The sequence below is a fragment of the Saccostrea echinata genome, unplaced genomic scaffold, assembly GCF_033153115.1.
Source record: "Saccostrea echinata isolate AGI-Se365-2 ecotype Australia unplaced genomic scaffold, CSIRO_AGI_Sech_v1 ptg000010l, whole genome shotgun sequence".
Lineage (NCBI taxonomy): Eukaryota > Metazoa > Mollusca > Bivalvia > Ostreida > Ostreidae > Saccostrea > Saccostrea echinata.
In genome coordinates, this window is record NW_026889759.1 from 4,086,334 (window position 1) to 4,101,317 (window position 14,984).

The 14,984-nt window shown below is 32.3% G+C and overlaps 1 protein-coding gene across 1 annotated transcript in view; it reads left to right on the plus strand.

The window, feature by feature from the left end:
• LOC133184198 (otoferlin-like) overlaps nt 1-10,862 on the plus strand; it is a 92,401-nt gene extending 81,539 nt beyond the window's left edge. The window contains exons 42-45 of the mRNA XM_061319131.1: nt 4,964-5,154; nt 6,213-6,391; nt 7,684-7,784; nt 7,975-10,862. Coding sequence (XP_061175115.1) covers nt 4,964-5,154; nt 6,213-6,391; nt 7,684-7,784; nt 7,975-8,155 — 652 coding nt within the window. The 3' untranslated portion in view covers nt 8,156-10,862. The remainder of the gene's footprint in view (nt 1-4,963; nt 5,155-6,212; nt 6,392-7,683; nt 7,785-7,974) is intronic.
• Nucleotides 10,863-14,984: the final 4,122 nt, after the last annotated feature.

Consider the following 14,984-nt stretch of genomic DNA (forward strand, 5'->3'; position numbering starts at 1 on the left):
CACTTGGAAAATTTCACAAGAAGTTTTTAATGAAAAGGGCACAAACTGATAATCAGTAAAATTCTTCTGTGTACAACCCTGGAAGTCAGTCAAGAGGCACATTTGGCTATGTGTTGCAAGTTTATCACTTTGCTAATACAGTTTTCTCTTTGGCTACAGATTGAAATGGCTAGGAGAGAATATATAACATATATTGTAGTGTGGCACTCAACTTTTGCAGCAGATTTATTTCATTTTAATGTGAACGTTCTCATAATTAAATGGAGGGCATATATATATATCACAATTTACCCATTTCATGACATATAAAAATTCCATTAAATAACCAAACAGTCAATATATTTTATACAAATTTGTATCTATATTACATTCATACACAGTTAAAGAATTACATTAATTTTTACCCATGTCATTACAAAACAACATTTTTCATTTGTTTTTCCTTGTTTGAAGTTCAGTGATTATATTTACAAGATTCACCATTGCAGTAGAGAAATTTAGTTGAAGTATTACATTATAAGTTCTAAATTAACATTACCATGGTATTACATTTTACATTGACATATTACATTAGATACTTACATGTATTACATTATGTACATATTTGTTTTCATTTACATTTTACAAGCCTTACAATTTACATGGAAAAAAGAATAAAAAGAAAAAAAATGCTTTGATTTTGAGGGACAGAAAATATAAATATTAGTTTTGTAGTAAAGAAAAAATACTGGAGAACAGCATGCAGTATTGTGTATAGTTATAAAACTGCAAATTGTAAATCTAGGGTTTGTTCATTTACTCAACATATCTTTTTTGTAAGTCTTAATCAAGTTACTATCTGATCTGTGTTTAATTTACAATAAAATTTAAAAAAGAAAAAGAAAATGGATTTAGAGAGAGTCACACATTTTAAGACACATAAAAAGTTTGGTGAAACGAACTCTACAATGACCTTATCACCTGCATGTCTTCAGCAGAAATTTGTAGTTTATGATTAGAAAAACTATAATCCAAATAAGAATAAAAAATGACCACCATTTAATCATTGGCCATGCAGTTTTTTGTTGAAGTCATTTATGATGCCCATCAAGAAACGGTGAGCTTTCAGACGACAAGAAAGGAATGGACGGGCATTGTACTTTCGCGATTCTCTCTTTATTACTAAATCCCAATAAAAAGCATTCATTAAATGTGAGAAAAATAGACTTCTGGGTTCACTTTGTATTTTAGCTGCAAGTCATGTTTCTGTTCTAAGGAGGTCATCAAAATTTTTTTTTATGAAAGGAGCAAGGTGGGGTTTTTCTTTTGCGATTTTCTTTGTTGTATTCTTTTTCCTGTTGTTGGCTGATGATTATCTGGATATAAAATATTAAATAAAACAGAGATACAGAAGTCATATTTAGTTGAATGGTAAAAGAAGGAACCATTTATGGGGAGTTAATGATGTTAAGAGATAACATAATAAAGTATAGATCTTTATGCTTGATATACGTGAGATCTTGTTTCGTCTTGCGTGATCCAGTTTTTCGGGACTGGAACCAAAGCCTTTCAAGCTATATTTGATCAAATTTTGATTTACAGGTAAAAAAAGGTAATTTTCATGCCCCGCTTGTGAATATGAAACAAAAATGATCATCTCCTGTAGACTCAAATTACAATTTAAATCTAATTCAAATGAATGAATCTTTAATAAGATGAAGGTTAAAGGTTAAACCCTACTGGTAACTGTATCAGTCCCTGCTAAAATTGATCCTCCATCCATACAAATCGTTCCAGTGAGGTCGTGATACTGATACCCCACATTTTGGTAGCAACACAGCTTTTACATGCTAACTTCAAGCTTGATAAAGTCAAATTAAGGATCAGTTTTATAAGGAAACTTATTCACTCAGAAACCTAGTATTTTATTAATGGGGATAAAAAAAATACAACTACTGCATGGTTAAAGCATATGCTGTACCTTGTATAACAGATGTTTCTTGAGGTGGTAGAACAGGATTTTGTCTCAGTGAGGGAAATTCAGAGAATTGGCCATCAATATTATAGATCCAGCAGCACCATCACGCTCCGAGGCCAAAATCAATATGCTTGTGAAGTTCTAATTCACTAGTTGACAATGCGATTACTCACTTGTTTAATTTCTTCACAAATTAAAAAAAATCACAATAACGGATTGGTATATAAGATTACAGATTTCTATACATGTATTGCTGGGAATCATTTTGAATAGTACAATAAATTTAAAATGCTGCGTAACCACTGGGTCACTTTTTTCGGCCACAGGAAAGCAGTATCTTATTGCGTAATTTTTTTAATATTCATTGTGTGTCTAAGCCTGTAATCGTATTTCACTGTTGATAAATGCTGCAAGTCAGTGTTTAATGAAAATTTGATGTATTAAAGACATATAAAGGATAAAGTAACAAAGAGCATATTAGATGCCTGATCATAACAACAATAGATGTCAGGCCTGTCGCAGCACAATAAAGTAATAAATTATCATTTTAAAGTCCGATTTAAGAGAGTGTTTCCTCCTGTGCAAATAATATATATGAAAAAATACCAGGAATCATGAATTCATGAATTAAAGAGAGCACTATGGTCTCTTACACTTGGGTGCATTTTCAATTCAAAAATATTTTGTACAATGTAAATACTGTAAATTATTGTGGTTTTCATAGAATTTTTATAATTCATTAAACAAGATTTGGGATAATATACATGAACATTAATAATTCTGTTACATGAAGTTAGAATGAGCAAACATCAAAGAGAGTAACCAAATAATCTGATGGGAAAGGGTTTAAAATATTTATATTATGATCTGTTTCCTGAATGGTTATTTTAAACATTTGTACATGTAATCAAGAGGGATTAAAAAAAAAATATGTATCAAAACAGTGACATGAGAATTATGAAATTTTTATATGTTGCACTTGTTTCTTGAATTAAAAAAAATCCAGCCTTGTCTTTTTTCTTGTAAAATCAAGGAAAAAATATCAACTGAATGCTGAATTTTTTTTTTTGGTGTCAATTTGTTCAAACCATGGAATAGGGCAAGGATGGGGCAACAAAGGAGTCAAAAGTTATCACTTAAAATATATATATATAAGAAAAATATTTTCCTATGAAATATATGGCTACAAATTGTCCAAATTATTAGTAAGCATATGTAGTGTTGTTTCAAGCTTGTTAAGACAGTGTCATCTAAGGCAGAAATGGGTTAGAAGATTACATAGAAATATACAATTAAAATTTTTAAATATTTACTTCAGGAACTAGATCAAAGGCTACATATTTTCAAATTTTTTGAAAGCATTGTGGTGTATTTTTGATTTAAATTTCTTCAGTTTATGAACCCCAGGGTGGAGATGGAGCCACAAGGAACTCAGGTTTTACATAGAAATGTGAAGAAAAAAAATATTGAAGGATTACATGGTTACAAATTGTCAAATGATTTGTAAGCCATGCTCATGTATAAAGAAACACTGGCCCCAAAGGCAGGGATACCGCAATAAACAGGACCCAGTTTTTACTCAGAAATATAAAAGATTTTATTTATTATGAAAATCTTCTGCTCATGAAGCACAGGGTTATGTTTTCTGATGAGTGATCAGGTTTCATTCCCAAGTAACTATAGGCCCTATGGTGACCAAACTTGCATGGATGATGCATGATCTAGGGATGCACAATACCAGACTTGATTCAGATGCTGGATCTTGCCTACATTTTCTGAATGAGTGACCAGGTTAATATTTTTGGAGCAGGCCAGTTCCCAAGTTACTATAAGCCTTTTGGTGATTAAAGCACTATCATGGATGCACACTACCAGACTTGCTATGGATGCTGGATCTGACCTACATTTTCTGGATAAGTGATCAGGTTAAAGTTTTTGGAGCAGGTTCATTCCAGTTTAACTTTAAGTGCTACCTGGACCAAACTTGAATAATGATGCATATAGGGATGAACACTACTGTAGATTTGCTTTGGATGCTAGATCAAACTTAGATTTCCAGATCAGTAAATGGTTAAAGTTCTTGGATCAGGTCCATTTGCAGGCAACTATACTTGCCTTATGGTGACTAACTTGCATTGATTAATGCATCAAGGGATGTACACTTCTAGATCTGCTGCAGATACTGGATCTGACCTACTTTTTTTCCATGAGATTAAAAAGGTTTTATTTTTAGAGCAAGTCCATTCCAAAGTAAATATAAGCCTTTTAGTAACTAAACTTGCATGTGTAGATGGTACATCTTTGGGATGCACACCAGCAGGCTTGCTTTAGATGCTGGATCTGATGTACATTTTCCAGATGATTGAACAGATCTGAGTTTTTGGAGCAGGTCCACTTCCAAGTAACTATCTGTATAAGTCCTATTGTGACAAACTTGCATGGATGAATCATCTAGGGATGAAAGCTACCAGACTTGCCTCAGATTCTGGATCTGATCTACATTTTCTGAATGCGTGACCAAAGTTTTTTTTTTGAAGAGGTTCACTCCCAGGTTACTATAAGTCCTGTACTGACCAAACTTGGTTCAGATGCTAAATCTTATGTACATTTTCTGGGTGATTGATAACAGTTTTTGGAGCAAATCCATTCCCAAGTAACTAAAAATCCTACCCAGATCCAACTTGCAGAAATGTTGCATCTAGGGATGCACACTACCAGAATATTTTTTAATGTGAGACTTTGCCCTACTTAAAGATTACATTCGATGAGGTGAGCTATGTAATTTTTGATTGTCTATGTTTGAACCTACATTTTGCAGAATAGGTCTGAGGTTAAGTGTTATATATTGCAGTATCAAAGAATTCTTGGAAAGACCACCCTCCCCACCCCACCCCCAGCACCACCACACACACATCCACCCACACCAAATGTTTGAAGTCCACTTTTGAAAATCCAGAGAGAAATAAAGTCTACCATCATTTATAAACCACCAATTTCTATCTGCAGGTCACTTACCGGAGAGGGCAATTTTAACTGGAGGTTTGTCTTTCCATTTGACTACCTGGTGGCTGAGGAAAAAATTGTGATTTCTAGGAAAGAATCCCTCTTTTCCTGGGATGAGTCTGAAACAAAAATTCCAGCTCGACTCAATCTTCAAGTCTGGGATGCTGATCACTTCTCTGCAGATGATTTTCTGGGTGAGTGATAGAATTTATTTTAATAAGTAATAATATACCTTTATATTCATGGTTAATAATAAACATTTATACATCTCTGAATATACAGGTTAATCAAAATATGTATATTATTTGGGTATTAAAAATTCATTTTCATTGCAATTTGTGTTTGAGTTGATGCTTTCTGAATGATATTGTATGAATGTTGGCTTTGTTGATAAAATATTTACACTTACTGTAAATAAATTAAAGACAGCATTATACAGTGAAACTTGTCTTATCTGGATGTTGGGTATTCCGAAATCTTCCCTAATACAATGTTAACTTTAAGTCCCTTTCAGAAAATTCATTTGCTTAAAATGTCTATTCCAGAATAAAGTTTAATTCGGTCAATTTCTTTGGAACCAATGGTGTCCAGATAAGACAAGTTTTTCTGTATATAAACAAAACAAAAATTATTAGAGTCATAAACATTTTTCTTTTAATGAGAAGCCTTTCTCCCACAGTGGAGCTACTGTAAAATTGCCATAACCAAAGCTGTTTTCATAAGATTAAGTTCAGGGACACATTCATAAATTCCACATATCTACTATTATTATTATTTTAAGCAAGAAATTCAATGATATTTCTTCTTATCAGAAGTAACTCATCTTGCTGACAGAAGCAATCTCCTGGTAGCCCAAATAATGTAGCATAATTAACTCAATTAGCACAGCTGATTCTGTGTCAATCCTGGAGCCCCATAGAGAAGGCTTATTGTTTATAGATACCACACCACGCAAAGATAAAGGATACTTATGTTACCAAACTCTTTACTGGGTTAATGAAGAAAATACAGAAAATGAATTTAAAATAGAAGTTCAGGGATGAAATGGGTATTCTTAGTGATAGTAACATTTTCTCCTGTGTTAAATGAAGGATGATTAACTAGAGTTTTCTCCCCCTCCTCTTTCCCCTAATTTTAGTGAATAATTGTGGAAATGCTTTTCAAGCCAGTAAAGGAATCATAAAAGCAAGATTTTGAACTAATTTTAAAACATAAAAATAATCCTTTTAAAATGAATATATTTATTATTCAGGGGCTTTCACCATGGACCTTAATCGATTTCCTCGTGGCGCCAAGTCTTCTAAGCTATGCACCCTCAATATGCTGGAGGATCCTAATATCCCTCACATGTCCTTGTTTAAACAGAAAAGGGTCAAGGGCTGGTGGCCATTTGCCGTCAAAAGCGAATCTGGGGACGAGTACGAACTCACGGTAAGAACTAACCAATGGTTATTGTAATTGGGTACGTTAATTATTTTAGATTAGCAAATGGCCTGCAGTCTTTTTTTTTGCAATTGCACAATGCCATCATTTAAAAGGATTACTCAATCGATTGAAAGCAATTTGTGAAAAATCAAAGCCAGAGAGAGGATCCAAGAAATCTATCATAGTGATTTCAATAGGGCTCCGCAGGAAAGGGGTTTAACAAATCCCAAAGCATGAGTAATGAGTTTATGGAATGGACATGGCAGATATTCTTTGCTATATTTGCCAGTAAATTTGAAGCAATTGGAAAGCCAAAATAACTTGTTAATTGGTGGAAGTAAAATTTTGAATGAAGTCATTATCCTAGGTAGAAAATTCCCCTCTAGGTACACTGGAATGTTCTTTGAAGAACCATGTCTCACACAGACACACATTTTACACAGTCCTCACTCATCATTATGGCTTTAAGTCAATGTTCAAAATTACTTTTTCTTGCTTTTGATTTTTCCTGATAATCTTTGAGCAATTTCATTTTGGGCAAAAATACTTATTAAAGGGAAATTGAAGAGGTTTCAAATTGCCCTAATCAGACTTAATTTCCTCCAGGTATTTTTTGTTGAAAAGGAAATGGGGGTCAGTAAACGCTGTCATATTTTGTAGCTGATCATTAGAGGTGAAACGTTGGCCTTCATAGGTAATTTTCTCTTCGTTGAGGGAAGTTGCAAGATGATCCACTGCAGTCGAGCATCTCATCTGTGCACAATTAAATCAGGAGACAAAATGAGTAATTTAGCAGAAATGTAAATCATACAAAAATGATTATACTTTCCTTGAAGTATTTTTGATTTTTAATAAGTGGATATGAATTTAGTGTATTGTGAATGAACCAATTCCATGTATAATACGTTAAAATAAAAAGATGATAATTATGCCAATTCAAAAAACCTGAATTTATGATAAACACATATCAGTACTCATGTCTTATGTCTTGTGCTGAAGAAAAATATTCTAGGAAATAATATGTCTTGTGCTGAAGAAAAATATTCTAGGAAATAATATTATACCAGGCTATATGTGAATGTTTTTCTTAACACATTTTTTTTTTTTTATGTAAAAATTTGCATCTTTCTTAGGAAGACTCTAATGGCATATTGCATTAGAAATCAATCTATTCTCTGCAAGAAAAATAAAACAGGGAAAATTTTCTGATAGCGTGAGTGAAGAAGAAGTGTATTTGGAAGTATCGAAACTAGAATTAAACGAAACAATATTACAACAATTAATGTTAATAACTGTAGGGCAAAGTTGAAGCTGAGCTCCATTTGATGACATCAGACGAAGCGGAGAAACACCCAGCAGGGCTAGGAAGAAATGAACCTGACGCATTAGAAAAACCCAAGTATGCCTCTCTTACAATTTCATTAATATTCTGGCTTATGCTGATTAAAACTGAACAAGGTTTCACAGAATTAATTGATTTTAGTTCAAATTTATTAGCCAGAAATTTCACATTGTTTTCTTTTCATCTGAATGTTATTTGTAGAAATTCGGTATTCAGTGTTACTGATGAATTTCCTTGTCTTTTGCAGCCGACCAGATTCCTCATTTATATGGTTTTTGAATCCCCTCAAGTCAATTCGTTACATTCTCTGGCACAACTACAAGTGGGTGATTATAAAGGTCCTCGTGGTCTTGCTACTGACTGCCCTATTGGTCCTGTTCTTTTACTCAATGCCGGGATACACTGTCAAAAAGATGATGGGCGCTTGACACGTTCTCATTACCGACAGGAAGCTACATCAATTTCCTCTACCGACCAACTTTGGTCAGTTGGCCAGTAGGTACCTAGGCTCTGACCAATCATTGCCCATCGTCTGTGTCATTTTCCTCGCTCATCGGAAGATTCTCCGACACATGTTAGAACCATTAATTACTATGTCAGGCATCGTTTAACAAAATATGTGTTCAATAATAGTTTCATTCACAAGGTATAAGTGTTGACATCAACAATGATAATACTTTGTAGTCAAAATGTGTGGACAATATGATTCTACGGTATTAGGAGTTCAAATCTGGGGATTGTCACACCCTGTTCTTACAGAGGCCTTTTACCACCTGCAGAGGCACTGGTTACCTTTACACCTGGTACTTACTTACCTTTGGCACATACAGGTGTAATTGACAGCAGGTAACATCTAGGCCTGGCCTGAAGATTGCGTAATATTATAAAATGCAGATGGTATTACATGTACTACATTATAGATATTTTTTATTCTTGGATAATGATTATTATTATGCTTGATGTACATTCCTTTCCCTTTCTGGATAGCCAGGAAGAAAATCATTTTTCCCTCCAAAATCCTAGAATATTTTGGTAGGATTTTATAGCTACATCATTATTTATGAGCCAGTTTCCATTTAAAGCATGCTAGGAAGTTTTTACATACAGGGGGTATATACTTGAAAAGTGAATGTTATTTAATATTGATGAACAGAATAAGGATATAATATTAATTTTTATTAATAGCAAGGTTAGTAAAATTCAATATTGTAATATACAGAGTAAAGCTACAGTTGAACTTCGGTATCTCGAACACTGATATCTCAAATACCATGAATACGTCAAAGTGATTTGGAAGTCCCAACCACTTATTCCTTAAGTATTTTACCCCTGATATCTCGAATACTCAGATATCTGGAAGTTTTTCACCAGTCCCATCGAGTTCGAGATAACGAGGTTTGACTGTATATGTATAAGAATCTCTTGTTGCACATGTCAATCTCATATCTCATATGATGTGAATCTCACTAGTATATGTCTACCTTTCTTTGTAAATAGAGGTGTATATATTATAAATATAACGAAAATAACTAGTCTTTTAGAGGTAATACCAATAATGTGTTGATGCAAACATGTATATATATATGTATAAATGTACTGATATTCATATATGCATTAAGGATATCATTTTTCAATGAAGTAAAGTTAATGGTGTCTGCTGGAAATTAGTTTTTTGGTACTTTGGATTATATTATTACCGGTATTGAAATAATTCATTCATAATGTTTAGAATTGGTTTTCGGTCCTTGTATGTTTGTATGTTCTAATCACTCTAAAGTTCTCAACAATCATCAAATTGTAAAACATTGATATATATTAGATTTAGTTTCAAGTTATTTGTAATTGACTTTTGACAGTTTTTGTTATTATTTATTAAGGAATCTACTCCATCAGGATGTATTTTAAAATTTCCTTTTTTATGAGCCTGGATTAAAAAAAAAAGTACCATGAATTAGAGTCATTTACATCTAAAGCATGACCTATTAACCTTTGCACAACATGTATTAATCCAGGCTTCAGTTTTTGGAGTTTGGTGAAAAGATATTTGATTTATTTTCTCTTTGTACATTTGACTATATTCAGGAAAATAGAAAACCCACCTCTAAATGTTTGCTGGGAAAATGTGAACATGACAACTACTTATCAAATGATCTTGAAAATACCAAAAAATACATTAAAATCTTATTATACATATAAACTGTTACTTTGTGCAATATTGTTATGAATTTTTATATTATAATTATTGAGTAGCATAATTAAAGGGCTACATTTTTTGTTGTAAATTGCCCTGAAAAGAAAAATACAGGTATGTTATTATGTTTGTTACTTATATAAAATGTGAGCATGTGTAATTATGGAATCCTGACCGAAATATTAAACATGATGCATGGATTGTTATAAACTAGATGTCAGACAGTTTTCAAATTGAAATAACAGAGGATGTTTTTCACTGGATAAAATTATCAAAATTAATTTCTTAGGTACCAGGTGTAGGTATATGGTTTTAATATTTTTCTTATTGGAAGAAATTATTAAAGATCTGTAATGTGATAGGAAAATGTAAATTGCTTTTAATCAATTTACTACACTACAATGAATTAAAAAACAATTGTTAAGTACTCTGGATTAATTGAAAAATCCTGATAAATTGTGAAATAAAATGTCTCATGGCATGTCAATGATATTGTTTGATTGACATTACTAGCAATTCTGTGATAATTTTATTGTTTAGAGACGTTAAAAAAAATTGCAGTTAAAACTAATTCCCCAAAATTGTCTTCATCTAATGCTTCGACTAAGATTGCTTTTAATTCACTGAATTCTAATTCATTTTGTTAAAATAGAACAGGCTTGTTCCAATATGGTGAAAATTAAAAAAAAAAATCTGGTTTCATTATGCTTACTCCTTCCTTTGTTTGATCTCTGACAAAAGCAATCAAATTTGTCTTGTTTTCTGATTATTTGTTATTCGATACCAAAGAGGCAGACTTGCTGTATGATAATTTTTTTTTTGACTGTAGATTGTTTTAGAGAATTCATTTGAAATATTTGCCTCATTTGGTACATGGTGTTTGAACAAAAAAATTTATACTGTGATGCACAAAATTTGTTGTCAATAAACAGGTCATTGCAGTTGGCATTTTCATTTTGTTTTGGATTAAGAAATGTAATAATTCAGGTTGTGAAGAAAAACTCCAAAGTACCGGGTATTGCAGACTGGCTTGATGCTTTTTAAATTTCCTGGGTCAAAGAATGAGAACCACTTTTTCACAGTCCCATCTTTTGCTAAAAATGGGATTTTATTGGTAATTTGGGTGTCTTTCTGTTTGTCCATCATTCTGTCTGTAGTACTTTTAGTTTTCTAATGGTTTTAATAAAAGTCCTCTAGTTTTTAAAATGAAATTTTATATCATAACTCCCTATGACTTGAAAAATACCCTTATTGATTTGAGTAGACCCAATGGATTTTGAAGTCAAAAGGTCAAAGGCCAAGGTCAGAAATTCATATATTGCAAACACAGGTTTCCAGATGATAACTTTACATGGCTTTCTTTGAGCTTTTGCAATGAAGGTGAAGGCTATATATTAAGAAAGGCACTGAATTTGAGGCCAAAAGGGAGAAGGTTAAGGTCACAAATTCATGTAGGGTATTAACGAGGTTGGATCCTGATATTTAAAGTCTTAAACTTTTTTTGTCAAGTATATTTTTAGTTTCTACACACATAGCTTAATTAAAAATCAAAACAAAAAATGGGGGTCAATATGCTTTTGGCGCTACAGTACATTTAATATGACCTTTTTGCACTGAAATTTGTGTCTTAATCAAAAATCACATCTTCAACGTTTTTCCTCCAATGTTTTTATCCCAATAAATCATGGGGCAAAATAAACTATTAGTCTATTTAAAAAAAGACACATTAAAATTGTGACTAAGAAAAAGTTTCAAATTGCTTCGCATAATCAATTATTTGACCTTTCTGCACTCGCAAAATGTGATTTTTCTGGCATTAAAAATTTAACAAGCAAGAAAATTATTTTAAAGTCTTAAACTTTTGCTGAATTTAAGCAGACTGATCAAAGTTATCTTATATATTAAGAAAAGAAAAACAAAAGTGGGGGTCTATGATGTAAATTTTTAGATATTACTAAAAAAGTGTTAATTTTACATTAAAATTGGCTCAATTTTTTTCCTGGACTTTCAGAATATATATACTATATTTGTCACAATGAAAGAATTCAAAAGAAATAATTTGATAGATATTTCAGAACCACCGTAAAACATTTCACTGCAAAAAACAGCTCTGTTTGCAACCAGCATGGAAAAATAGGAATCTAAACTTAACAGTACTGTATATATTTCAAAAGGAAAAAATTGATCATTTTCTTCTAAAAAATCTTCCGCCACAAAATATAGTTCCTGACTTAATCCTATTTGAATGGAATTTAATCGTGTTTTTTTCATTGGATATAGTTTAATTTGCAATTTAGAATCCAGATTTAATGTTAGAACTCAAAAATGATGCAGAATTTTAGAAATAATGGTCCAGACCAAAATCTGCTCAAAAGCTCAGGATCGAACCTCCTTAAATGGTGTAATAATTTCTGGGTGATATCTTAAAAAGTCTTTAAATGTTTGTAGTGAAATTTTATTTCATATCCCTTATGATTTAAAGAAGTCCCTTTTGATTTTTAGGTTAAAAGGTCAAAGGCCAAGGTCAAATATTCATATTATGCAAAAAAAAAAATGGTTCCCAGATAATTAAGTTCTTTCTGAGCTTTTGCAATGAAACTTAAAAGGTGTTGACTGAAACTTAAGAAGGACCCCTGTCTTTTAGGCTTAAAGGTGAAAGGTCAAGGTATGGTATGAAATGGTTTCTAGATCATTACTTTCTAAAACATGACCTCTATTTATTTTGAAGTGAAAGGATCAGAGGTCAAGGTCACAAACTTGTATGTTGTTACAGATTGTTTCCAGATGATATCTGAAATAAACTTCTGTCCTTAAACTGGGGACATAGATTACAATAAGCTTGTTTTTTAATGCACCATATAATTGGGAGAAGGGGGAGGGGGCCATCCAGTATTTTACTCTAAAAATCAAGCAGTACTTTTTATAAAATATATGAGTGGTATGAAATGTAGCTCAATTTTATTTTGAGCCCAAATGACACAATTCCAAAGGATGTACTGTATGCAAGGAAATTTTCACCCCTGTTTTATTTTTGGTCCTTTCGCCCTCCTTACAAGAGGGCAAGTTTAAAATGGGTGAATTGGAAGAAGACGGTACATGTATTATCTCTTTAAAACAATTGTGTCTTTGTGAATTGTTTTCAGGTGTGAATGGGCGAAAATAACATGGGGTGAAAATAATGTAGGGCAAAAATAGCCCTGTATACATTAGTGCCAAAAGTAAATGATGGAAAGAATTTCTATTGATGATGTTTAGGCCAAATTGAAATGTATTATCCTTATTAAAAAGGGGTAACTGCAGTGGACCCTGCTAGAAAAAAAGATATCCCAGTATAGGGAAACAATTAACATTTAAGTGGTGAAAGACCTTATAAACAACTGAACCAGGAATGGCAAGAAGTTACTTGAGAGAGCTCTTGTAAGATAACAGGGAGGTTTTTTTTTGTACATACAGGTTTATAAAAACCTGAGAAATGAGATCAACAGATTAACAATCTCTACAGAACAATAAATGTTAGATTGTACCCACAGACTGGTATAAAGAATGGATCTACACTGTTTCCATAGCACTCAAAATGCAGGAAGCATTGTGGGGGTTTATCATTTCATAGGACAGGTGTGACCTTTCACCTTAGAGGACATCTCTATAGAAACGCAATGACCCCATGACAAAAACCACTGTTAGAAAGCAGCTTCAAAGCCACAATTATGTGTTTCTTTATCATACTTGTCAAAACAGTTCAGGAAAACTGACTTTATCTAGTTTATAGGCTCATTCCTTATCATGGAGTGCTACAAATTTTGTTTATGTTTTAGCATCAAAGGGGTCTGAAATGTAACCTTAAGTCTGAGAGGTGCATGAAGGAATTACTACTTCAAAACATGTGTGTTCCAAGCCTTTATCTTGATCTGTCTGAGATTAGCTAATGCACTAAACTTGAAAATAGATTTTGAAATATCATAAATTGTGTGCAAAATTAATTGCCCATTATATTATCTCTCTGTTTTAATATTAAATGTTGCCAGAATCAGCATTTGCACTGGAGGCATGCTGAAAGTTATCATAATGTATTTATACAATTTCATCCCTTTCAAGCATTCAAAAGTTATGTCTTAATTATCTGTACTTGGGACAAATGACAAATGCACTGACAATTTCCATAAAATAGATGAATATAAAAAAAACTCTGATTTACTTGTATTAATTGCTTTTGAAAGTTGTTGATTTTGAAAAAATAAAAAGAGTCAGGCAATGCACTTAACACCTCATAAAATACTAGATACTGAGAGAAAGGTATATTCTGCAGGTGTCCAGGTTTTAGTCATATACAGTCAAGCCTGGTTAATCTGGACACTTGTGTTCTAGGCAAACTGTCTTAGATTAATGAAGTGTCTATATTACTGACACTGACTTATTATAATTGGAAGGTATAAATGTTAATTCTTTTCCCCACCAATTTCATCCAAAAGGTGAACTCTCTGGACTATTAGTGTCTGCATTAACAAGGCTCTACTGTATAATACAGTGCAATCAAAATTGCTAGAATTGATACAGATATACTCTCAGCTATAGTATAATAAATTCCAATTATAAATTAGAATGGTACCTTTAGGTTGGCTTCAATCTGGGTTAAGTTAATCCGGAACAATCTATTCCAGATAAATTTAAACACAATGTTTACTATATATATAGAGAGACAGAATGAGAGATATATATATAAATACATGTACTTAATACAAACCAGATTTTAGGGAGTTATAAACAGCTCTGATGATAATTGTTGACAAAAGCTGGGACATAATTTTAAGATTCTTTCATGCACGGAAGGAATATCTAGGGTTACCATATGAATAGAGCACAAGTTCTTACGGATTTTAATGATACTATTTTTAATTGAAATGTTTATTGTGTATATTGCTTACATAGCTATTTTAAAGATCAAATATCAATATCTTGATTACCCCAAAACATATTACTTAAATACAAATGAAAATAATAGAAAATACAGAAAACAATTGATCTGAAATTAGCCATGGAATCTGGTGAAAAACTTACAGGGAGTCAAT